Source organism: Suncus etruscus, chromosome 7 (genome assembly GCF_024139225.1).
Source record: "Suncus etruscus isolate mSunEtr1 chromosome 7, mSunEtr1.pri.cur, whole genome shotgun sequence".
In the NCBI taxonomy this organism is placed as follows: domain Eukaryota; kingdom Metazoa; phylum Chordata; class Mammalia; order Eulipotyphla; family Soricidae; genus Suncus; species Suncus etruscus.
The window spans coordinates 102,673,446-102,698,659 of record NC_064854.1 but is presented as its reverse complement, the minus strand read 5'-3'; the positions used below and the strand labels follow the sequence as shown (position 1 = coordinate 102,698,659).

Genomic DNA, 25,214 nt, shown 5'->3' with positions numbered 1-25,214 from the left:
CCAGTGCAAGGTGCATCTTTATCCACCAGTATCTTATTCCTTGGACTTTCAGTCTCATTATATGACTCCTTTATGCATACTTGGGTAGGTGTAAGGTCGCCTAAAAACTCTTCTTGTAGTAAGTGTCCAATGCCTAATCTCTCAATAGATTCTTAACACATATTATTTCATTATTCCAGTCATTCCAGTTGTCTTATACCTCAATGACATGCATCTTATAGGGCTCATGAAGTAGAACTATATGCCTCATAAATATTTGTTGACATAAAGAAATGAACACGGGGCCGGGCGGTGGCGCTGGAGGTAAGGTGCCTGCCTTGCCTGCGCTAGCCTAGGACGGACCGCGGTTCGATCCCCCGGCGTCCCATATGGTCCCCCAAGCCAGGAGCGACTTCTGAGCGCATAGCCAGGAGTAACCCCTGAGCATCACCGGGTGTGGCCCAAAAAACCAAAAAAAAAAAAAAAAAAAAAAAAGAAATGAACACATAACTTTCTAATCATAGCCAATTATCTTTCATCTTTGATTATCTTGGTTTTTGTTTAATTAGATCTTTGGCTTTGTCCTTATCTTTGTTTTTAGTTTCTAGTGTTTCTTGTGCCATTTTTCTGGAGACAATGTCACATGTGTTTGTAGGTGGTCAAGACAAACTTTGGAGTTTAAATCAAAATGTCTATCATATCACAGTTTTATGTTTTAAGATACATTGTCCACTTTACTAAACTCTCTATCTTGGTGTTTATGAATAATAATATTCTGAAGGCTGTTGTGATGCTGAAATACCACGGTAAATGCAATAAATGTTTGGTTAATTTTAACAAGCATTTGCCTTTCAGTGAGTAGAAAAGCTCCATAAGGAGGGTTTCCGTGACATTTTCTCCATTATTTTGTTCTGACCTTAAAACTGGTTCTGTGGAGCCCCAGGTTCAGCACCTGCCCAACAAACATAAAGTCACTACAAGTACCAAACACAGTTCTAGTAACTCTTATGTTTGAGCCTGGAAGCTCTACTGTTTCTGATTCACCCAGACCCCTACCACTTTGATTTTAGATTGCTGCACAGCCAAGTGTGTGTGTGAAAATCACAACTAAGAGTGTGACTTCTAGAGAACACTGCTAAATGTGTGATGTGAACATCACATCTGTAATCATGTGACCTCTAATTATGAGAGCAGCAGCAAATGGAAAGAAACGAAGGACAGAGAAGGGGAAGGAGGACCCATACTATACTGTGTTATGTCTTGGGCTCTCAAAAATAATAATAGTCAATGAATATGTTGTTTTTCTTCTCTTCATGGGTGATTTTCCTCAAGATTCTACTGTTAGTGTTCTTCAGTCTTTATCTTGCTGAGCCTATTATTCCCTAAAGATATTTTTCATTCCATTCATATCTTCAACTGTTCTCATGGAGATGACCACCAAATCTAAACTAAAATTAGATTCTACACACTGTGACCTCTGTGTCCAGTTTTGTTGTCTTTAAGTACATTTCTCAAAAGAGCACACCAAAGGTATCATTGACATCTTAAACACTCAATATTTTGAAAACAGAACTAACCACTCTTAACTTTTTATTCATTATAACATATTTTATTATCAGGCATATATTTTTGGAAGAGCCTACTATAAAATGGTATATTCGTATGGGGCCAGAGCAATAGTACAGTGGGTAGGGCATTTGCCTAACACTCTCTCTCTCAACCTGGGTTCGATCACCAGCTTCTTATATGGCCAATTGAGCATGCTAGGAAGTCTTCCTGAGCAAAGTTAGGAGTATTGTCCCTGAATATTGCCAGGTGTGGCTAAAACATTTAAAAAAAAAGACAAAAAATGTTTCATAAATTTACATATACAGATCTATACAGAATATATGCATGTAAATCATAATAACTTGCAAAGATTTCTACTTACATATTTGCTTGTTGGCAAATGTCATTTATACAATGTTATTCTTTATAACTGTTGATGCCTTCCCCACTGACAATGAAAAATAACATTATTATTTTTAATTTTGCATTTTTTATCCTGTCAGTAATTTGTCCCTTATTTTAATGGAAAACTTCCAACTTATGTAAACAAAATTTACTTTGAAACTAGCAACATGTGCAGTCTTATTGTGAAAACAGCCAACTCAGCAATACAGAAGAGTGAAGGAGAAAACAAGCCCCCAATTTAATAACTGCTGTTTATCCTATTAGTAATTTTTCATTCAGAGGTGATCATTTCTATTAATATGGGATCTCTTTATCAATTTTTAGAAATGAATACATGGCTATCCATGTTCAGCTTTTTACTTAATGTAAGCGGCCAATACCATATTAATATAAATAGAATTTTTCTCCCTCCTTTCATATGTCCTAGAGGTGTGTTTATTTAGATGTGGCTCCTCCTCGACTGACTATAAAGTTATGCATGTATAGAAGCACTATAACATCCTAGGTCAGGGATTTATTAATGAATACTCATAAGATATCTGTTATGTATCACTCTTACCCACATGATCTTGTAACCATGAGAAATTCACCTAAAGTTTTTCTGGGTTTTGTTTGTTTCTGCATGCTATTATTTTTTCATTTCTCACAATGATATTTCTACTTATCTTCCCAAACCCAGTTCAGATATTAAGTCACTTTAGAGCTCTTTATGTTAATTCTAGCTTAAAGTGGTCTTGTGTATCTTTTACTCTTTTTCTTTATCCTTTCAGGAAAGAAACTAAAGTTTTTGTATTCTCTGAAAGCAAAACATAGACTCGTAAACATGGTAGACTCTGAATCCATTACTACACTGATGAATAGATTATGACCTGTAGTTATCTAAGATGGTGCACAAATAGATTATAAGTCCCTTTGAGGTAAATACATGTCTTGAATAATGTTATGTAGACATTTTAATATTGTATACCAGTGTTATGCTAAGAATTTTATGAGATGAACATAGATGGAATTATTCCCATCGTATTGTTTCAAAATTGTTCATCAGCATAGAGGAAGCTATTACCAAGAAATGGGCATGACTCTACCTGGATCTCCAAGGGCATTTTTAGATAATACTAAAAGAAGGAAAATTAATAAAGAAATCTTGAGTGGATTTCCATTAGTTTTTTGATTTTCTAGGCCCATTTCCTCTTGTTTTCAGGAAAAAAAAAACACTCCTATGTTCCAGTGGAGGGTTTAATTCCCGTAGAATGAATGGAAATGGCCTAGGTACTTTTGCTAGGTAAATAAAGGAATGGTAACTTGAATACTCTACTTCCTTTTCTTTTCTTAATTTTTCTTTAAAGAAAATGAAACAAACAAACAAACAAGAGAAACAGAACCTAGGAAGTTTCAATAAGTTGAAAAGACTTACTGCCTAAAATTCTTGAGATATTCAAGAACTTAAATGTAACTGAGTCTGGAATTTTTGTTTGTTCATTTGCTTGCTTTTTTGTTTTGTTTTATTTTGTTTTGTTTTAGGGCTACATATTTAGTGATGCTTTGGGCTTGATTTAGGCTTTGAGCTCAGGGATTACTCTTCATGCTGCTCAGGACCACATGGGATGCCTGGGATAAAATACAGGTAAATTCACTACCTACTATACTAAAATCTCCAGTATCCCTTAAGCCAAGTTTTAATGTGTGTAATGTACTTTTGTTCACCAGAAATGTGTTAAATAAAGTGTTGTAATTGCATATTGAAAGTGTAAATAGGGGGCCAGAGAGATAGCATGGAGGTAAGGCTTTTGCTTTGCATGCAGAAGGACTGTGGTTCGAATCCCGGCATCCCATATGGTCCCCTGTGCCTGTCAGGGGCAATTTCTGAGCATAGAGCCAGGAGTAACAAGTGAGCACTGCCGGGTGTGACCCAAAAACCAATTAAAAAAAGTGTAAATAGAATCATTTGTATGTAACTTCTATCAAATTATTTTTTCTTCTTCTTTTTTGCCACACCTGGCAGTGCTCAGGGATTACTCCTGGCTCTGTACAAAAATTGTTCCTGCAAACTTGGGGGACCATATGGGATGCTGGGGATCAAACCTGAGTCCATCCTGGGTTGGCCACATGCAAGCAAATGCCCTACCACTGTCCTATCTCTCCAGCCCCAAATTGGGTAAGTTTTCTGCCCATTGGAATACTGTACTTTTTGGTCACAGAGGTTTATTTGGGGATAGTTATGAAAGCACATCAGACCAGTCAAGATGTTCCTTAAAACTTTAGATGCTGGAGTTCAGACCCTCTCTTTTGTGAGTTAGAAAGGAGATATAGACTTGTGACTGACAGAAGCCATCTTTCCTGTCATGTGGAAAAAGTCAAAACAGAGAGCCAAGGAGCCAAGAAAAGAAGGTAAAGGCAGGGCACCGAATTAATCATCTGAATTTCTGTGTTTACTTATTCTTAAAGCTTATGTACAAATTTTCTTTACTTAGGTAATTGGGTTTCAATCATCTATAAGGAAAAGAGAATCAACAAATTATACAGGAGGTTTAATTAATTTAGAATATTTCTTCAAACTCTATTTTCTTCCTTTCTCCTTTTAGAGGATGTATGGCGACGAAATCTCTAAATTTAATTGTTTAGTCTCTGCTTTCTAACTCCCAAAATGTTCAGAGTAGAAATGTTTGATTTTGTGAAGGTATGCCAAAAATTATCTACAAATATGGCTTAGAATTGGAGCATGGATCTTATGTTAAAAAAAGTGGTAAGAAATAAACTGAAATGTGGTTTCTGCTGCCCTGTTCTTCAGTCAGTTCAATTCAATGTGTATCAGCAGAGGAGGAGACAAGAAATTCTATTTATTGAGGAACTACTCAGTTCAACTATTTTGTGAATTTTAGTTCCTTCATGTAGATATTCTTACCCAGATTTAAAAGATTTAAAAAACCCAAATGCTTCTTTAGGTTTCATTCTTTCTGAGCATTACCATAAGCTGCTTAGTAAGAGTACACTCAATATTAGAATACAGGGCTGGAGGGATGCTTGCCTTACACACGCACGAACAGGATTCCCGGATTCCCGGAAGTTATGTACTGCCAGGAGTGATTCCTGAAGCCCTGAGGGAGGAAGAGGCCCTCTCCACCACCCAAAATATGCTTTAGTTAGGTTGGATACACATTCTTGACTCTCCTAGCACATTTCCTACTTTGAGGTGGCCATTCTGATGTTCATGGCTTGTAATTATTACATTTTTGGTGGGAGAAGGTGATTTTCTGGGGAAAAGTAGGTTGCTATATCAAAACTATGAGATTTGAATCCTAAGGCATTCTAGTCTTGAATTTTCTCACTCTCTCCAACTTTATGACTGGCAGTCAAACTTTTCTAGACCTTGTTTTATCTTGTAGGTTACATCAAATAGATAGTCTTTTATAATTAGGCCAGCTCTCTTTCTTGGTGAGCACATTTTAAAAATCTTAGAATTGTACCATACCAATAGCACAACAGGTAGGGCGTTTGCCTTGCATGTGGTTGACTCAGGTTCAATCCCTGGCATTCCATATGGTACCCAAACCTACCAGGAGTGATTCCTGAATGCAGAACCAAGAGTAATTCCTGAGCACCACAGAGAGTGACCCCAAAAACAAACAAACAAAAATTCTAGAATTGCCCTTGTTAGATGTCATGATTATATTTGCAAGATGTAGTGATGCCTTGACCATTCAAACCTAACCAAAACCAAGTAGCTGGCACATAATAATATATAATCACCACATACTTGTGGACTCTGTCTATGATGAAATAATGTCTATTTGTCTATGTCTACAAATGATATACCATATTTGCCGGCATATAAGATGACCTTTCAACCCATAAAAAAACTTCCTAAAAGTCTTAAAAGTAAGTTACTTCTTAAAAGTAAGAGGGGTGCGGATCACTCATCCCTGAAGCTGGAACAAGTTTCAGCATGACATATACCAGCATATAACATGACTCCCAACTTTTAGGAAGTTTTTCATGGTTTGTCTTTTTTTTTTTTTAACACCACCCATCACCAGTGCAACATTCCCATCACCAATGTCCCAAGTCTCCCTCCTCCCCACCCGACCCCCGCCTGTACTCTAAACAGGTTCTCAATTTCCCTCATACATTCTCATTATTAGGACAGTTCAAAATGTAGTTATTTATCCAACTAAACTCATCACTCTTTGTGATGAGCTTCCTGAGGTGAGCTGGAACTTCCAGCTCTTTTCTCTTTTGTGTCTGAAAGTTATTATTGCAAGAATGTCTTTCATTTTTCTTAAAACCCATAAATGTGTGAGACCATTCTGCGTTTTTCTCTCTCTCTCTCTGACTTATTTCACTCAGCATAATAGATTCCGTGTACATCCATGTATAGGAAAATTTCATGACTTCATCTCTCCTGACAGCTGCATAATATTCCATTGTGTATATGTACCACAGTTTCTTTAGCCATTCGTCTGTTGAAGGGCATCTTGGTTGTTTCCAGAGTCTTGCTATGGTAAATAGTGCTGCAATGAATATAGGTGGAAGGAAGGGGTTTTTGTATTGTATTTTTGTGTTCCTAGGGTATATTCCTAGGAGTGGTATAGCTGGATCGTATGGGAGCTCGATTTCCAGTTTTTGGAGGAATCTCCATATCGCTTTCCATAAAGGTTGAACTAGACGGCATTCCCACCAGCAGTGGATAAGAGTTCCTTTCTCCCCACATCCCCGCCAACACTGTTTATTCTCATTCTTTGTGATGTGTGCCATTCTCTGTGGTATGAGGTGGTATCTCATCGTTGTTTTGATTTGCATCTCCCTGATGATTAGTGATGTGGAGCACTTTTTTCATGTGTCTTTTGGCCATGTGTATTTCTTCTTTGTCAAAGTGTCTGTTCATTTCTTCTCCCCATTTTTTGATGGGATTAGATGTTTTTTTCTTGTAAAGTTCTGTCAGTGCCTTATATATATTGGAGATTAGCCCCTTATCTGATGGGTATTGGGTGAATAGTTTCTCCCACTCAGTGGGTGGCTCTTGTATCTTGGGCACTATTTCCTTTGAGGTGCAGAAGCTTCTCAGCTTAATATATTCCCATCTGTTAATTTCTGCTTTCACTTGCTTGGAGAGTGCAGTTTCTTCCTTGAAGATGCCTTTAGCCTCAATGTCCTGGAGTGTTTTACCTACGTATTGTTCTATATATCTTATGGTTTTGGGGCTGATATCGAGGTCTTTAATCCATTTGGATTTTACCTTCGTACATGATGTTAGCTGGGGGTCTAAGTTCAATTTTTTGCAAGTGGCTACCCAGTTTTGCCAACACCACTTGTTGAAGAGGCTTTCTTTGTTCCATTTAGGATTTTTTGCTCCTTTATCAAAAATTAGATGATTGTATGTCTGGGGAACATTCTCTGAGTATTCAAGCTTATTCCACTGATCTGAGGGCCTGTCTTTATTCCAATACCATGCTGTTTTGATAACTATTGCTTTGTAGTAAAGTTTAAAGTTGGGGAAAGTAATTCCTCCCATATTCTTTTTCCCAATGATTGCTTTAGCTATTCGAGGGTGTTTATTGTTCCAAATAAATTTCAAAAGTCCCTGGTCCACTTCTTTGAAGAATGTCATGGGTATCTTTAGGGGGATCGCATTAAATCTGTACAGTGCTTTGGGGAGTATTGCCATTTTAATGATGTTAATCCTGCCAATCCATGAGCAGGGTATATGCTTCCATTTCCGCGTGTCCTCTCTTATTTCTTGGAGCAGAGTTTTATAGTTTTCCTTGTATAGGTCCTTCACATTTTTAGTCAAGTTGATTCCAAGATATTTGAGTTTGTGTGACACTATAGTGAATGGAGTTGTTTTCTTAATGTCCATTTCTTCCTTATTAGTATTGGTGTATAGGAAGGCCATTGATTTTTGTGTGTTAATTTTGTAGCCTGCCAACTTGCTATATGAGTCTATTGTTTCTAGAAGCTTTTTGATAGAGTCTTTGGGGTTTTCTAAGTAGAGTATCATGTCATCTGCAAACAGTGAGAGCTTGACTTCTTCCTTTCCTATCTGGATTCCCTTGATATCCTTTTCTTGCCTAATCGCTATAGCGAGTACTTCCAGTGCTATGTTGAATAGGAGTGGTGAGAGAGGACAGCCTTGTCTTGTGCCAGAATTTAGAGGAAAGGCTTTCAGTTTTTCTCCATTGAGGACAATATTTGCCTCTGGCTTGTGGTAGATGGCCTTAACTATATTGAGAAAGGTTCCCTCCATTCCCATCTTGCTGAGAGTTTTGATCAAGAATGGGTGTTGGACCTTGTCAAATGCTTTCTCTGCGTCGATTGATATGATCATGTGATTTTTATTTTTCTTGCTGTTGATGTTGTGTATTATGTTGATAGATTTACGGATGTTAAACCAGCCTTGCATTCCTGGAATGAAACCTACTTGATCGTAGTGGATGATCTTCTTAATGAGGCATTGAATCCTATTTGCCAGGATTTTGTTGAAGATCTTTGCATCTGCATTCATCAGCGATATTGGTCTGTAATTTTCTTTTTTCGTAGCATCTCTGTCTGGTTTAGGTATCAAGGTAATGTTGGCTTCATAAAAGCTATTTGGAAGTTTTCCTGTTTTTTCAATTTCATGAAAGAGTCTTGCCAGGATTGGTAGTAGTTCCTCTTGAAAGGTTTGAAAGAATTCATTAGTAAATCCATCTGGGCCTGGGCTTTTGTTTTTGGGCAGACATTTGATTACTTTCTTAATTTCCTCAATAGTAATGGGTGTGTTTAGATATGCTACATCCTATTCATTCAATCGTGGAAGATTATAAGATTCCAAAAATTTATCCATTTCTTCCAGGTTTTCATTTTTAGTGGCATAGAGTTTCTCAAAGTAGTTTCTGATTACCCTTTGAATCTCTACCATATCAGTAGTGATCTCTCCTTTTTCATTCCTAATACGAGTTATCAAGTTTTTCTCTCTTTCTTTCTTTGTTAGTTTTGCCAGTGGTCTATCAATCTTGTTTATTTTTTCAAAGAACCAACTTCTGCTTTCGTTGATCTTTTGGATGGTTTTTCTGGTTTCCACTTCATTGATTTCTGCTCTCAGCTTTGTTATTTCCTTCTGCCTCCCTATTTTTGGATCCTTTTGTTGAGCACTTTCTGATTCTATGAGCTGCGTCATTAAGCTATTCAGGTATGCCCCTTCTTCTTTCCTGATGTGTGCTTGCAAAGCTATAAATTTTCCTCTCAGTACTGCTTTTGCTGTGTCCCATAGGTTCTGATAAATTGTGTCTCCATTGTCATTTGTTTTCAGGAAGGTTTTGATTTCCTCTTTGATTTCATCTCGGACCCACTGATTATTCAGTATGAGGTTATTTAACTTCCAGGTGTTAAAATTTTTCTTCTGTGTCCCTTTGTAGTTTATATATAATTTCAGGGCTTTGTGGTCAGCAAAGGCAGTCTGCAAAATTTCTATCCTCTTGATATTATGGAGATACGTTTTGTGTGCTAACATGTAGTCTATCCTAGAGAATGTCCCATGTACATTAGAAAAAAATGTGTATCCAGGCTTCTGGGGGTGGAGTGTCCTGTATATATCTACTAGGCCTCTTACTTCCATTTCTCTCCTCAGGTCTAGTATATTCTTGTTGGGTTTCAGTCTGGTTGACCTGTCTAGTGTTGACAATGCGTGTTGAGGTCTCCCACAATTATTGTGTTGTTATTGATATTATTTTTCAGATTTGTCAACAGTTGTATTAAATATTTTGCTGGCCCCTCATTCGGTGCATATATGTTTAGGAGGGTGATTTCTTCCTGCTGTACATATACCTTGATTAATACAAAATGTCCATCTTTGTCCCTTACTACTTTCCTAAGTATAAAGTTTGCATCATCTGATATTAATATGGCCACTCCTGCTTTTTTTTGGGTGTTGTTTGCTTGGATGATTTTCCTCCAGCCTTTTATTTTGAGTCTATGTTTGTTCTGACTATTCAGGTGCGTTTCTTGTAGGCAGCAGAAGGTTGGATTGAGTTTTTTGATCCATTTAGCCACTCTGTGTCTCTTAACTGGTGCATTTAGTCCATTGACATTGAGAGAAAGAATTGTCCTGGGAGTTAGTGCCATCTTTATATTAAAGTTTGGTGTGTCTGTTGGTAAGCCTTGTCTTAAAGTATGCCGTTCAGTTTTTCTTTTAAGAATGGTTTTGAGTCTGTGAAGTTTTTGAGCTGTTGTTTGTCTGTGAAACTATGTATTGTTCCTTCAAACCTAAAAGTGAGTTTTGCTGGGTGCAGTATTCTAGGCGAAGCATTTATTTCATTGAGTTTTGTCACTATGTCCCACCACTGCCTTCTGGCCTTGAGTGTTTCTGGTGACAGGTCTGCAGTAAATCTCAAGGATGTTCCCTTAAATGTAATTTCTCTTTTCGATCTTGCTGCTTTCAGAATTCTGTCTCTATCTATGGGATTCGTCATTGTGACTAGGATGTGTCTTGGGGTGTTTTTTCTGGGGTCTCTTTTAGTTGGCACTCTTCGGGCATGCAGGATTTGATCACATGTATTCATTATCTCTGGTAGTTTCTCTTTAATGATGTTCTTGACTGTTGATTCTTCCCGGAGATTTTCTTCCTGAGTCTCTGGGACTCCAATGATTCTTAAGTTGTTTCTGTTGAGCTTATCATAGACTTCTATTTTCATCTGTTCCCATTCTTTGAGTAATTTTTCCATTGTTTGATCATTTGCTTTGAGGCTTTTTTCCAATTTCTTCTGCTGTATGTAATTGTTATGTATCTCATCTTCCAGTGTACTGATTCTATCCTCAGCTGCTGTTAACCTGTGGGAAATCTCAAACATGTTTTTCTTCAATTCATCTACTGAGTTTCTCAGACCTGTTATTTGATCTGAAATTTCCGTTTGGAGTTTTCTCATTTCTATCATCATATTCTCCTGATTCTTTTTAGTTTTCTCTTCTATACTTTGTTTGAGTTCTTTGAACATGTTCCATATTGCAACTCTAAACTCCTTATCTGAGAGACTGACTAGGTGGTTGATCATGTTCAAGTCATTAGAGTTGCCATCTTCATTCTCTATGTCTGGCACTGGCCCATGTTGTTTCCCCATTGTCACACTAGTACTGCGTGTTTTTCTACGTGTTGTGATTGTATTCATTGGCTAAATGCTGTGTACCGTCGCGAAGGGGAGCGGAGCAACCGTGCTCCTCTGGCTTCTCCCTTTCTGGGCGTGTCGACTCACCTCCACGGAAGGCTCACAGGAAGGCAGGCTGGCAGATGGGCCGCACCCAGGATGAAATCAGGCCAAAAATGCAGAACAGCAGAGTAGAGAGGCAGAAGTAGACTCTGCTGACCTGCATTTTCGGCCTGATTTCACCCTTGGTGCGGCCCATCAGCCAGCCTGCTTTCCTGTGAGCTTTCCGGGGAGTCTGCCTTCCCGTGAGCCTTCCGTGGAGGTGAGTCGACACGCCCAGAAAGGGAGGAGCCACTAAACTTCGCTGGATCTCAGATGCCAGCACCCTTCTGCCTCTCTACTCTGCTGTTTTTCATGGTTTGAAGGGTAGTCTTATACGCTGGCAAATATGGTATTTAATTAAAAATATTTTTGCTTTTCAACTGATGATAAGGATGACCTCTGAATTGCAGAAAATATCTAATTATTTTGGCCAATACTTAAAACTCACAATAAGAAATGCGATCGCTCTTAGTTTTATAATAAGAAATATATTTTTAAATACTAAAAAGTCACTTTGCATGGCCACTGTAATTTAGTTTTCAACACTTAGTAGCCTAACCAGCCTAGTGAGTGAGGCCTTTCTTAACTGTCTTTTTCCTGCATTATTTTTTTTAATATAAATTTTTATTTTGATCATAGTGGCTTACATATTGTTGACAATAATATTTTAGGTACATATTTACATAAAATCAGGGGGATTCCCATCGCCAAATTGACCTCCCTACACCCCCGTTTCTGTCCTACCTCCCTTTTCCTTTTCCCTCACCCCAGGGCAGGTAGAATATGTGGTCTCCTCTGTATCTAACCCACTACTTAGTAGACTTGCACCTGTTTGGTCTTGATGCCTCCCTTATTTCCCCCTCTAACTGGAGTCAGGACTAGCTAGTTCAGGTTGCATGGTTTTGTTTGAAGGAGAGAAAAGTAATAAACTGGGATAAGAGTTTAATACCCCAAATTTGGGCGGAGTCCCTCTAAAGGCTCTCATCATCAATTTGGGAGATGGAGAAAAAGAAGGTGAAACACTCCACTAGTACCAAAAGAAGTGTCAAATATCCAGTGAGGGCTCCAGCTATATCGATAAGCACCACACAGAGCCAACAAAACAAACAAACAAACAAATAGGAAAAAAAACAAAAACAAAAACAGACAAACAAAAATCACGCCATGGTCTTGAATTGAGAAACATGGCATAGCACATAACGAAAGAGAAGAGAGGAAGAGAAAAAAAAAAGTATAATTGGGGACTACACTTTCAATAATTACACCCAGAGAATTCGACCAAAATAGATTGGTAAATCAAAAATAGTAATAACAATAATAAATGAAGGTAATATATATATTTATATAAAAAGTAACCAAGGTTTTGCGCTTTTTGTATTTTTGTTTTTTCCCTTCTGCCCTGGCACAGTAAATATTGGGGTCATTCGAAAAAGAATTCACTTGGCCTAAGAGATATGGGGTTTCTCCGTCCTTGGAGCATACTGTCATGGGATCAACTCTAGACTTTGCTCAGAATCCTTTACTTTCTCGTTGGGTTTTTTTTTTTTTTGGTGTGTGGAGGACTTCTGCTCTGTGTTTAGAGGTCTCAGTATCTGCACAGATCCTGGGGTGGGACTTATGATGAAGTCAGTCTTTGTGGTTCTAGAGGTTCTGTTACCTCAGTGTCATTTTAATCCATCTTCTGTGGTTGGTGATCTTGGTCTTTGCACTGAACCTAGGGTGGCGCCTAGGATAGCGTCTTACTTTGTGCTTCCAAAAAGCCCCATTCCGTTACTATTGTCTCTGCCGCACCTTTGGGACTGGGGATCATGATTATTGTGCAGGTCATAGTTCAAACCCTAAACTAGGGCTTTTTTATTGGGCCCGAGATGTATACAGTCTGGTCGTGGATCTAGCAGCCAGTCATCTGTAAATCCCAATCTTGGTTTTTGGACCTACCAAAGGGTGGCGAGACTTCTGTTTTTGTCTTGTCGTTAGTTGATAAGGTAGGCTAATCTGCTCTAAGGTCAAGCTGTTCGCATTTTCCTCGTTGTCAGGATATCATGTTAGAGCTGGGCCTTGTTGTTGGTCTCATCGTATTAAGGCCGTCCCGGATGGAGTTTGTTTCCTGGAGTTGTTGTGAAGAGCTGTGCCGTTTCTATGTCGGGGATCAAGGGTTCAAGGCTGGATGAATGGTATCTAATCACCTGAGGTCTAATTTGATTCCACATGACATATTTTCAAGGCAGGAGATATCCCTATATTTTAAACAACTATGAGTTCCTATCTCTAGTAGATAAGAGCTCTTTTTTTTTATATGTAATATTTCCCCTTTACTTAGTGTGCCTTTGCAGAGGGAAGTGGTGTTACATTATAATGTCTGTGTATTCGTGGGTGGACTGATGGGGTAACAGACACAGGTCACGTATCAAAAAACAAAGAGAGAAAAAAGAAAAAAAAAAAAGAAAAAAAAGGGGGGGGAATTAAAAATGTATGTGCTCACAAATATATATGTAGGATGAACATTCAAAAAAGATAAGTAAATAAATTAAAAAAAAAAAAGAAATAAAGTGAGTTAGCAAAATTTTTAAGGGGCCAAAGTGGTGCAAAAGATTACCTTACATTTGGGGGAGGGCAGGTTAAGAGGTGGTGTATTACAGGTCTTATGCCTATGTTGGAAGTACAGTTTTCCCCATTGTCTTTTGAGTTTTTCTTGTGGTGTGTGGGTTCCCAGGCATCTTCCTAACCCACCCCCTGCCCTTCTTCAGATTGGTAAAAATTTGTGGCAGGGAGGTCTTGGAAGAGTTCTTGCATTGGGGAAACTTTTGGATCTAGGCCCGGTTTCAAGGAGTAGTCCGCGTTAGGGGGAGATGGCAGGGAGGGCCTCCCAGTGTGAGTCCACAGGGGGGTTGGCTGTCTTTTCTTTCAGGAGACGAGGTGTGGGTTTATCTGGGTGTCCTCTCGCCTGGGAGCTGGGTACTGGTTCGTTGGGTAGGGGGTCGATCTTGATGCCTAATAGAATAAGGACTGGGGGTGAAGAGTTTTAATATGGTGGGAGATCTGGATGGGATTGAGGGGTGAAGGGATAGTTGGATTTCCGGAGGGGGAAAGGGGAAGATATATGGGAAGGGTTTGAAGGGAGAGAAAAGAGAAAATAACTTCGAGAGAAAAGGGGGAGAGAAAGGGAAAAAAGTAATGCGCAGAATAGAAAAAAAAAAAAGTAGTGAGAAGAGAGGAGAAAATGGCAAGGGAATGCTGGTTTGATTGAATGTGTTCGAAGAATAGAGCCTGTAGTTTAAGTCTGTACGTCTCAGGTACTGCTTCAGTGGTCTGACTGGTCTCGTGCTTCAATTCCTAAATGAAGGTATTACCTAGAGATAAAGTGTATGTTAAAGAGTTTTCTTGTGGCCATCTCGTAGTGCAAGCAAGGTATGGTATCCCGTGTGGTATCACGAGTTGCCACCTTAGTTTGTTCGCCCTTTGTATCTAAGGGCACCTGTGGACAGAAAAGCTGAGAGGTTATTTAAAGTATAGTAAGATAAAGGCATTAAAAGGTAATGTTATGGTATGTTGCCATTGCAGTCCGTGATTTCCCTTGGTGTTCTATACTTGTGTTCCTGTATGCGTACTCTAAGGGGTTATTGTGGACCTTTGTTGTAGAAGTCTGATTACATACCTGTTCTCTCTATGCTGCTGTTTCTGCTGTTGCTGTTTTCTTTGTGGTATAATGTGTAGTCAAGAGTTTGCTTTGTTCCTTTTTCATGTATTTTGGACACTGTTCCCATATCTATGTTGACTATTATGGTGTTCGGAGTTTCTACCCTGTTGAACCCCGTTATTTGATTGTTAGGTATTAGTTGTGTATAAAATATGTGTTCTGGGTTTTTCAGAATAGTGCTACCATTCTGTGTTTATCTTTTGTCTTCTGACTTACTTCGTTTAACATAACATGATCTAGGTCCATCCACGTTGCTGCAAAGTCTGTGATTGTATCATTTCTGACTGCCATGTAATATTCCATTGTGTATATGTACCACATCTTAATGATCCATTCATCTGTTGTTGGACATTGAGGTTGGTTCCAAGATTTGGCTATTATACTGAGTGCTGCAATAAATAGTGGGGTGCATACATATTTTGAAATGAATGTCCTTCCATCTTGGGGGTATATGCCTAGAAGAGCAATTGCTGGGTCAAATGGCAGCTCAATTCTGAGTTCTTTGAGCACTCTCCAGACTGTTCTCCATAGATGTTTGACTAGGGGGCATTCCCACCAGCAGTGGATGAGAGTTCCTTTCATACCGCATCCTCGCCAACAAAGGTTGTTTCCATTATTTTTGATGTGAGCCAACCTCACTGGTGTAAGGTGGTATCTCATTGTTGTCTTGATTTGGATCTCCCTGATGATGAGTGAAGGTGAGCATGTTTTCATGTGTTTGTTGGCCATCCTTCTGTCTTCCTCAGAGAAGTGTCTATTCATTTCATCTCCCCATTTTTTTATGGCTTTATTTGGCTTTGAGGGGCTCAGATTTCTGAGTGCTTTGTATGTTCTAGATATCAGCCCTTTATCTGATATGTCAAGTGAAAAGATTTTTTCCCATTCTGTTAGCTGTCTTCTTGCATTAAGTAGGGTTTCTTTTGCCATGCAGAAGCTTTTTAGTTTAATATAGTCCCAGTTGTTTATATTTGATGCTAACGTTCTTGCCATTGGTGCTCTGTTCTCAAAGACCTTTTTGATATATAGGTCTTCGAGTGTTCTGCCTATTTTATTCTCGATAAACTTTATAGATTCAGGTCTGATTTCAAGGTCTTTGATCCATTTTGAGTTTACTTTTGTATAAGGAGTGAGATATGGGTCAATTTTCACTTTCGTACATGTGGTTTTCCAGTTGTACCAACACCATTTGTTGAATAGGCTTTCTTTGTACCATTTCAGGTTCTTGCCTCTTTTATCAAATATTAGTTGGCTGTATATCTGGGGGTTTATGTCTGGGTATTCTGTTCTGATCCACTGGTCTGAGGTCCTGTCTCTGTTCCAGTACCATGCTGTTTTAATTACTATGGCTTTATAGTATAGTTTCACTTTAGGTAAGGAGATGCCTCCCAGCTTCTTGTTTTTCAGTATGTGTTTGGCTATCCTGGGTCTTTTGTGGTTCCAGATGAATTTTGTGATTGATTGTTCTATTTCTTTAAAGAATTGTGTCTGGATTTGGATAGGGATTGCATTAAATCTATATAGAAGTTTGGGTAAGATAGTCATTTTGACTATGTTAATTCTACCTATCCATGAGGCTGGGATGTTCTTCCATTTCTTTAGATCGTCGTCAATTTCTTTCTGAAGAGTTTTGAAGTTTCCCTGGTATAGGTCTTTCACTTCTCTTGTAAGGTTGATTCCTAGATATTTGATATTTTTTGATACTATCTTAAATGGGATTGTATTTTTAATCTCTCTCTCCTCAACTTCATTGTTTGTATATAGAAACGCTACTGTCTTTTGTGTATTGACTTTGTATCCAGCCACTTTGCTGTATTGGTTGATTGTTTGTAGGAGTTTTACTGTAGACTCTTTAGGGTTTTTGATGTATATCATCATATCGTCAGCAAATAGAGCTAGCTTGTGTTCATCTTTCCCTACTTGAATTCCTTTGATTCCCTTCTCTTGTCGGATTGCTATTGCTAGGACTTCTAAGGTTATATTGAATAAGAGTGGAGAGAGTGGACAGCCTTGCCTAGTTCCTGACCTTAGTGGGAATGCTTCTAGTTTCTCACCATTAAGTATAATGTTGGCTGTAGGCTTTTCATAAATAGCCGTAACTATCTTGAGGAAGGTTCCTTCTAACCCTATTTTGCTGAGTGTCTTTAACATGAAAGGATGTTGGATTTTGTCAAACGCCTTCTCTGCATCGATTGATATGATCATGTGGTTTTTGTCTTTCATGTTGTTGATGTGATGTATCATGTTGATTGATTTGCGTATGTTGAACCAACCTTGCATTCCTGGTATGAATCCCACTTGGTCGTGATGTATGATCTTTTTGATGAAGTGTTGGATTCGGTTTGCTAAGATTTTGTTGAGTATCTTTGCATCTATGTTCATTAGTGAGATTGGTCTGTAGTTTTCTTTTTTGGTGGTGTCTTTGCCTTCTTTGGGAATCAGTGTGATATTAGCCTCATAAAAGGAGTTGGGGAGGATTCCTGTTTTTTCTATGGTTTGGAAAAGCCTATGGAGCAGTGGTAATAGGTCTTCTTGAAATGCTTGATAGAATTCACCTGTAAATCCATCTGGGCCTGGGCTTTTGTTCTTAGGGAGTTTTTTAATTACCTCTTCAATTTCCTTTGAAGTGATTGGTCTGTTTAGACTTTCTAGATCTTCCTTGTCCAGTCTTGGAAGAGGGTGCTTGTCCAAGAATCTGTCGATTTCTACTGGGTTCTCTAGCCTAGTTGAGTATAGTTGTTCATAATATGATCTCATGATATGTTGTATTTCTTGGGGTTCTGTTGTAATCTCTCCCCTTTCATTTGTGATCCTATTGATTTGGGTGTTTTCCCTCTTTTTTTTGGTGAGTCTTGCCAATGGTTTGTCTATCTTGTTTATTTTTTCGAAAAACCAACTCCTGGTCTCATTGATTTTTTGTATTGTTTTCTTAGTTTCGATGTTGTTTATTTCTGCTCTGGTTTTTATTATTTCTTGCTTTCTGGTTGTGGTTGGATTTCTCTGTTGCTGTTGTTCCAATTCTTTGAGGTGATCTTTTAAACTGTTGGTTTTGTTGTTTTCCTGTTTCTTGACATATGCCTGTATTGCTATGAGTTTCCCTCTAATTAGTGCTTTTGCTGTGTCCCATAAATTTTGACATGTTGTCTCTTCATTGTCATTTGTCTCAAGGAATCTTTTTATTTCTTCCTTGAGTTGTTCTTTGATCCAGCTGTTGTTAAGCAGCATGTTGTTTAGTCTCCAGGTATTAGTTTCCCTCCATTGCTTCTTCTTGACATCAATTTTAAGCTCTGTTGCATAGTGATCTGAAATGGTACTTCTAATTATCCTTACCTTTGTGGTCTTACATAGGTTGGCTTTATATCCTAAGACATGGTCTATTCTGGAGAAGGTTCCATGTGGGTTTGAGAAGAATGTGTATTCTGCTTTCTGGGGATGAAGGGCTCTATATGTCTATTAGCCCTAAATCTTCTAATTTTTCATTTAGAGCTCTTATTTCTTTGCTATTTTTCTGTTTGGAGGATCTGTCCAGTGGTGATAGTGGAGTATTGAGGTCCCCTACTATTATCACAATTCCCTTCATGTGTTTCTCCAGGTTTACCAGTAGTTGCCTCACATATTTTGGTGACTCTACATTAGGTGCATAGATATTGACCAGGGTTAGTGTTTCTTGATCTAATGTTCCCCTGATCAGTAAGTAGTGACCCTCTTTGTCTCTGATCACTTTCTTGAGGTTGAATACAATTTGGTCTGATATAAGAATGGCTGTCCCTGCTCTTTTTTGTTTTCCATTGGCCTGAATAATTACTTTCCATCCTTGTATTCTAAGCCTGTGCTTATCCTGTAACTGTAGGTGTGTTTCTTGCAGACAGCAGAAGTCCGGTTTATTTTTCCTAACCCAGTTCTCTAATATGTGTCTTTTAATTGGAGAGTTTAGTCCATTGACATTTAGGGAAATTATTGATAGAGAGGACTGTTGTGCAGTTGTATTGTGTGGAGTGGTTGTTGTTACAATCGGGGGTTTGGATTGTGTAATTCGTCTCTGAGTAAGTCGCTTAGGGTCGGTTTATTTTGCACAAATAGTTCAAGTTCGTTCATGTTTGAGAATGATTGTAGTCTGCCTTCTCATATGAATGATAGTTTTGCTGGGTATTGGACCCTGGGTTGGAAATTTCTTTCATTCAGTCATTTAAATATGTCATTCCACTGTCTTCTTGCTTGAATTATTTCAAATGGGAGATCTGGTTTGATTCTTATGTCCTTTCCTTTGTACTTGAGGTTTTTTTCTCCCTTATTGCTTTCAGGAGTTCCTCTTTCTCTTTGTTTTTTGCCATTTGGATTATTATGTGTCTTGGTGTGGGTTTATTAGGGTCTATTTTATTAGGGACTCTCTTGACTTCTTGGATTTGTCCTGAATTGTCTTTCCAGAGGGTGGGAAAGTTCTCTGTTATTATCTCCCTGACTACCTGTTCTTCCCCCTTCCCTATTTCCTCCCCTTCTGGTATACCCACAATCCTTAGATTGTTTCTTTTGTCCTTGTTCATTAGATATTGGATTTTTCCTTCCAGTGCTTTGCCTTTTATTTCTTTGTTGGTTTCTTGATCATTTTTTGATTGCAGTTTTCCTTTGAGTTCTTCGATGTGCTTCTCCAACTCTGTGTTTCTGCTCATAAGGCTTGTTACCTTATCTTTTAATTCCTTCACTTCTTTTTGTATGGAATCTCTCATGTTCTTTGACATTTCTTCTTTAATTTGGCTGATTCATTCGTCCAGGGATTTCTTATACTCGGTTGCTTAGGTTTCTTTCAATTCTTTTATTAATTCTTGCATTTCCTTCCTCATGACAGCTTTTAGGTCTTCTTCCCGTGGATCTGTGCGTTTTGGTGGACTTGGAAATTTGATAGATTTTGTCATGGAGTCTCCAGTTATTAGAGATCTTTTTGCTTTACGCATTGTTCTTTGTATTTAATGGTGTATTTTGGAGTGCTGTGGCTTCTAATTTTGGCCTGCTTTGGTCCCCTTCCTGACGGTGTTTCTAGAGGGGCCTGTTGGGTGAGTTTGTTGAGCCTAGCCCTTTCTCCTCCCCTTTGCTACCTAGCGTTCAGCCTTCCTGCTGTGGGTCTTTTCCCTTATCTGCTCCTTATTTCTGTCAGCGGTGCAGTTCCACTCCTGGCCACAATGGTTACTGGCGCTGTTGAGCCTAGCTCTCAGTCCCCCCTCCTTTCTCTAGGAGTCAATGGAGCTCCGCCCCCTCCACGCCTCCCTTGAAGGGTTCCCTCAGTCCAACCCTTCAGGCTCTGTCCTCACCCTTGGGGAGTCCCTGGTCCACTCCAGGGTCCAGGGGGGTGGACTGCTCTAGTTCACCTGCGAGTCCAGATGGCTGGCCCTATCTCTCCCGTCTGTTCGGGTCGCTCAACTTGCCTTTCTAGTCACCCACCTGGGGGAAGGGAGTCACTCAACCCTCTCTGGCTGGCACGCAGGGGTCCCTGGGGGAAGGGTCCGTCCCAAATGCCGCGCGCAAAGAGACAGAAATTCCCTCACTCACTCCTCCAGCCGGCCCGCCAAAGGGTCCGACCCAAACACCGGCGCAAAGAGACAGAAATTCCCTCACTCACTCCTCCAGCCGGCATGCCAGGGTCCCTGGGGAAAGGGTCCGACCCAAACGCCGCGCGCAAAGAGACAGAAATTCCCTCACTCACTCCTCCAGCTGGCCCGCCAGGGTCCCTGGGGAAAGGGTCCGACCCAGACACCGGCGCAAAGAGACAGAAATTCCCTCACTCACTCCTCCAGCCGGCCCACCGGGGTCCCTGGGGAAAGGGTCCGACCCAGACACCGGCGCAAAGAGACAGAAATTCCCTCACTCACTCCTCCAGCCGGCCCGCCAAAGGGTCCGACCCAACCACCGGCGCAAAGAGACAGAAATTCCCTCACTCACTCCTCCAGCCGGCCCGCCGGGGTCCCTGGGGAAAGGGTCCGACCCAGACACCGGCGCAAAGAGCTCCTGCATTATTTTAATCTGGAAAAAAAAGCAGTAGCTAAACCAAAGCATCCAGGATTAAAAAAAAAAAATCTGTCCAAATCAACAAAATTACTTTTCTTTTCTTTCTTTTTTTTTTTCTTTTCTTTTTTAAATCCTTCATTTGGTTCATGAAGGAAAATTAAGAAACATAATTTTTTGTCTTGGTTTAGATATTGGACAATACAGTGTATATTTTTGACATACTATTTTTTTAGTGTTCCTTGGAATTTGGACCTTAATTAAAAATAATGTGTTTCCTAGCCCTTCTCACTGTGAAATCCCCAGCAATATAAACAGATGCATTGGTTGGCTTTTAATTCTGACACCAGACTGTCTAAAATAATAGCTTAAGAAAGTGTGAATTCTTTCATTTTTCCCAAGCTTAATTATAAGTACTTAATTTGTTTCCCTTTCGATCACAATTATACCAATCTGGTTTGTTTTTCATCTGGCTAAACATGGTGCAGTTCTGAAGCCCCACATTCTGTATATGAAGAAAGCTGCCTACAATTTTAAGTTATTATCATTCTCTAGGGTGCAACAAAGTAATTGAACAATTAAGATATTAAGTGATATTGTAAAATTTCAGTCCTATAGATCTTTGTCGAAATTAGGATTGATAGCAATTTGAAAACACTGAAAAGCTTTCATGAGTTGTTCCTTCATTAAAATTTGAACCAATTTACTCATTTGTAAAGGTCATCTTGGCGCTTCAGAGTTTGTTGTAGCTTTTCAAAAATTAATTTTGTAGGCATTTATTTTTTATTCATAACCAATTTAGCCAACATTATAACCAATTTGTAGCTGTTTATCACTATGAGCCAACTGTGATGATACTAGCTTCTTTAAATAAAAGATGAGAAACCACATATGACACCTTAGCCAAAACAGTCCTCAAATACTAGTAAGATGTTTTGGAAGAATTTTAAGGCCTTTTTGTTTTGTTTTTCTTTGTGTTATTTTGTTTTTTTGGGAAGGGGCACACCACACAAGTGCCAGGGTTTACTCCTGTCTCTGTGGTCAGGAATCAATCCTGGAGGCTCTCAGGCAACCATATGGTGTGCCAGAGATTAAGGCCAGGTTTGCTGTGTGCCAGGAAGCACCCTACCCACTGTATTATTCCTCCAGACCCAGTTTTTTGGTCTTAGTCCTCCTAAAGATAATCACATCCTTACTTCTGAAGCATCACACTGTAGAAAAGTTTGTTTTCTTTTCTTAGGGGCAAAACATATGGGTCAATGAAATAATATATTCAAGAAAAAAAGAAATCATTGGGGCCGGGCGGTGGCGCTAAAGGTAAGGTGCCTGCCTTGCCTGCGCTAGCCTTGGACGGACCGCGGTTCGATCCCCCGGTGTCCCATATGGTCCCCCAAGCCAGGAGCAACTTCTGAGCACATAGCCAGGAGTAACCCCTGAGTGTTACCGGGTGTGGCCCAAAAACCAAAAAAAAAAAAAAAAAAAAAAAAGAAAAAAAAAAGAAATCATTAGGACTCATGAAAAGAATAATGAAAATACTATGCTTTTCCTCCGTTTTCTAAGTATATCTTTATCTATAGCCATATCCATATCTTATTTCTTATGTCACTTGGAGTCCTCCATAGCAGGCTTTTGGGATGTAAGGACTAATCCAGGCAGTACTTGGCATGGGTTGCAGGTACGATGATTTTAAGATTGAGTTAGATAATTTTCTCTACTGTTGCCACCCCAAATGTGCTTAGGAACCAAAAAGAGTACAACTGGAAGTAGATGGCAGTCATGGCTGCAAAAGATGATCTACAACAAGCTAGACACAAAGGGGAACACTTATACTAGCAGCCTGGTGGGCAAAGTAGGGGAATATAGGATGCATGCTGGGAACAGGGATAGAGAGAGGACAACATTGGTGGTGGGAATGCCCCTGATTCAATGTCACTATGTACCTACAATATTCCTGTGAAAGATTTGTAATCCACTTTGGTCAAAATAAAAATAATTAAAATAAAAAAAAAGATGAAGCCAGGGCTCCATCCCAGTGAAAAACATATACTTCATTTACCTCTTTGACCTTTCTCATTGGAGATACTTTCATTCATAATTTTGGAACTTAATACTAAAAATGTTTATATTTCCATTGAACAGAAATGGAAAGAAATAGTAAAGATAAAATATAATGAGCTAGGGCCAGAGAGATAGCACAGTGAAAGTGATAGGGCATTTGCCTTGCATGTGGCCTGCCCAGGACTGACAGAGGTTGGATTCCTAGCACCCCATATGGGTCCCTCGTGCCTGCCAGGAACAATTTATGAGTGCAGAGCCAGGAGTGTCACCATAACCCCTGAGTGTCACCGGGTGTGACACAACACCTCCTATATATATGTATATGTATATATATATGTCATATATATACATATATATTGTGAGTCGATATTCAGGATTTATTTTATTGTTTTAATTTTAATATTAAATACACATTTTAGATATTATTGTATTCATAGCAGTGGTGAGGTAGCTAAGAGTCAATGAGACTAAGTAAGTTCACAATGGTAAGGTTTTGAACCCAAAAGGTAAGAGTGTTTAATTTTTTCCTTGCTGCTGTTAAATGTAAATCTTAATAGATCTGCTGTTTTACACACAATACACCATTTAATTATTAATAAAATATTAATATAGGGAAAATACCTGACCCATCTGTGGACAGGGAAACTAAAACCATGGTAAGATAATTATTCCAAGCTTATATAGTTTATAATGAGTAGAAATGCAACCTGGCTGATTCTAACCTGTGCTTAAAGCCTTCATTCTGAGCTGTATGATAACATTTAGGGCTCTAGAATTTAGTTCTTAAATTTAGTACATGCTTCCACTAACAGTTCTTCCATGTGCAGGGACTAAATAAACCCTCCTAGATGTTGGAATGATTTGAGACAATTTCCTGGTAAGAGTAAGAGTCAATCATGTGTACAATATTCTTGACATTTTTATAACAGTGAGGAAAAGGAAGTTTGGTGGACATTTATAACCAGTTAGAAAAGAAGATGCTGGGGTCTTGGGTTCCTGAGTTATCCTCTTAAACCTCTTTTATATAACATTTAATTAATTTGCCTCCAAGCAATCATCCCTAAAATTAAGTATGCCATCTTAAGATTTCTTTAGAAATATATTAATTATGTGATATATTAATTATTATAATATTGATTAAATATTGTATATATCTAATAATATATGTGTTGGTATGTATATGTACATATATAGAAAAAGCCTTAGAGGTGCTAGGAGATGTCTGATTTTGTTTGAAAGTTGGTTGCTTAGTTTTGGGGTGCACCTTGAGTTGTGTCAGCAGCTTAGGGAGCCATGTGGTCACCCTTTTATGCTAAATATATTCCCTACCACTTGAGCTATCTCCCTGGTTTGATATTAAAAAAGAGAAAAAAAGTGCAACTACTGTTTGGTCACTTTTTCCTTCAGTTTTTTTTTTCTTACTTTAGTTTTTATAAATAAAAAATTTGAATATAAATCTTGGTGATTCTTGTATTCCATGCTTGTGCTTTAGGGCAATGGCTTGGACAGTAATGATAGCTTTTAAGTTGTTTCCTGTTTTGTTTGGTTTTAATGCAATCCTTGCTGAAACTTCCCTTCTTCTCTTCTGCATTAGTAATGCAGAATGAAATTCATTGTGCCCATTATATCTGTTAAATGGTTTCCATTTTAACTTGAGAAAAATGTATTGACGTTCATGTGTTTGGCATGGAAAATGTGTATATCTATGGAAGATAGCAACTTGTCTGTTGGAATTACAGTGCATTATGTATAATGCTGCTTTTAGCTGTGCATATACATTTCCTGGAATCTTATTGTGTCAGAGCTTGGAAAGTTTACACAAGCATTGGTAATCTAATTTTTGTCTGGTGGGTGGCTGTGGAAATATGGAGTATTTGAAAAAGCAAATGTCTTGGCCATCTGTGCCAGGGAGTGGTTTGGTGGTAGGGTGTCTAGTCAGGTGGGATAAAAAGATTCCATCAAAAAGAAGTTTTGCTTTTTTTTTAAATATTGCCATAGGCCTAACCTAACTATGCTCTAAGAGCAAAAAGATAAAATCATTATGGCTTTTAAAAATTAGCACATTTCTGGTTATTCTTTTTTTTTTGGAATTCTAATGGTAAGTTTGAGACACTTTTATCTTTCTCCTGCATCCTAACCATAATCCTCTAGACTACATTGTTCCCTACGTCTTTGTCTTCTGTAGACAGGATTCTTTGGCTCATAAACATCTTGTTAAGGTCTGTTGAGGATTAGGAACTGTGACATAATTTTCTTGCCGAGTCCTTTTATTGGGGATTTTTCACTTGGTTTATCTTAGAGTTCTTTGAAATGTCTTCTAT

General features: G+C 38.7%; 1 protein-coding gene across 2 annotated transcripts in view; it reads right to left on the bottom strand.

Annotated features, from left to right (window-relative positions):
* Positions 1-25,214, bottom strand: part of MDFIC2 (MyoD family inhibitor domain containing 2) — a 150,435-nt gene that overhangs the window by 37,249 nt on the left and 87,972 nt on the right. The window contains exon 3 of one of the 2 annotated variants that reach the window (XM_049777261.1): positions 3,018-3,047. The exons of the other annotated variant lie outside the window; for it this stretch is intronic. Coding sequence (XP_049633218.1) covers positions 3,018-3,047 — 30 coding nt within the window. The remainder of the gene's footprint in view (positions 1-3,017; positions 3,048-25,214) is intronic. 2 annotated transcript variants of the gene reach the window in all.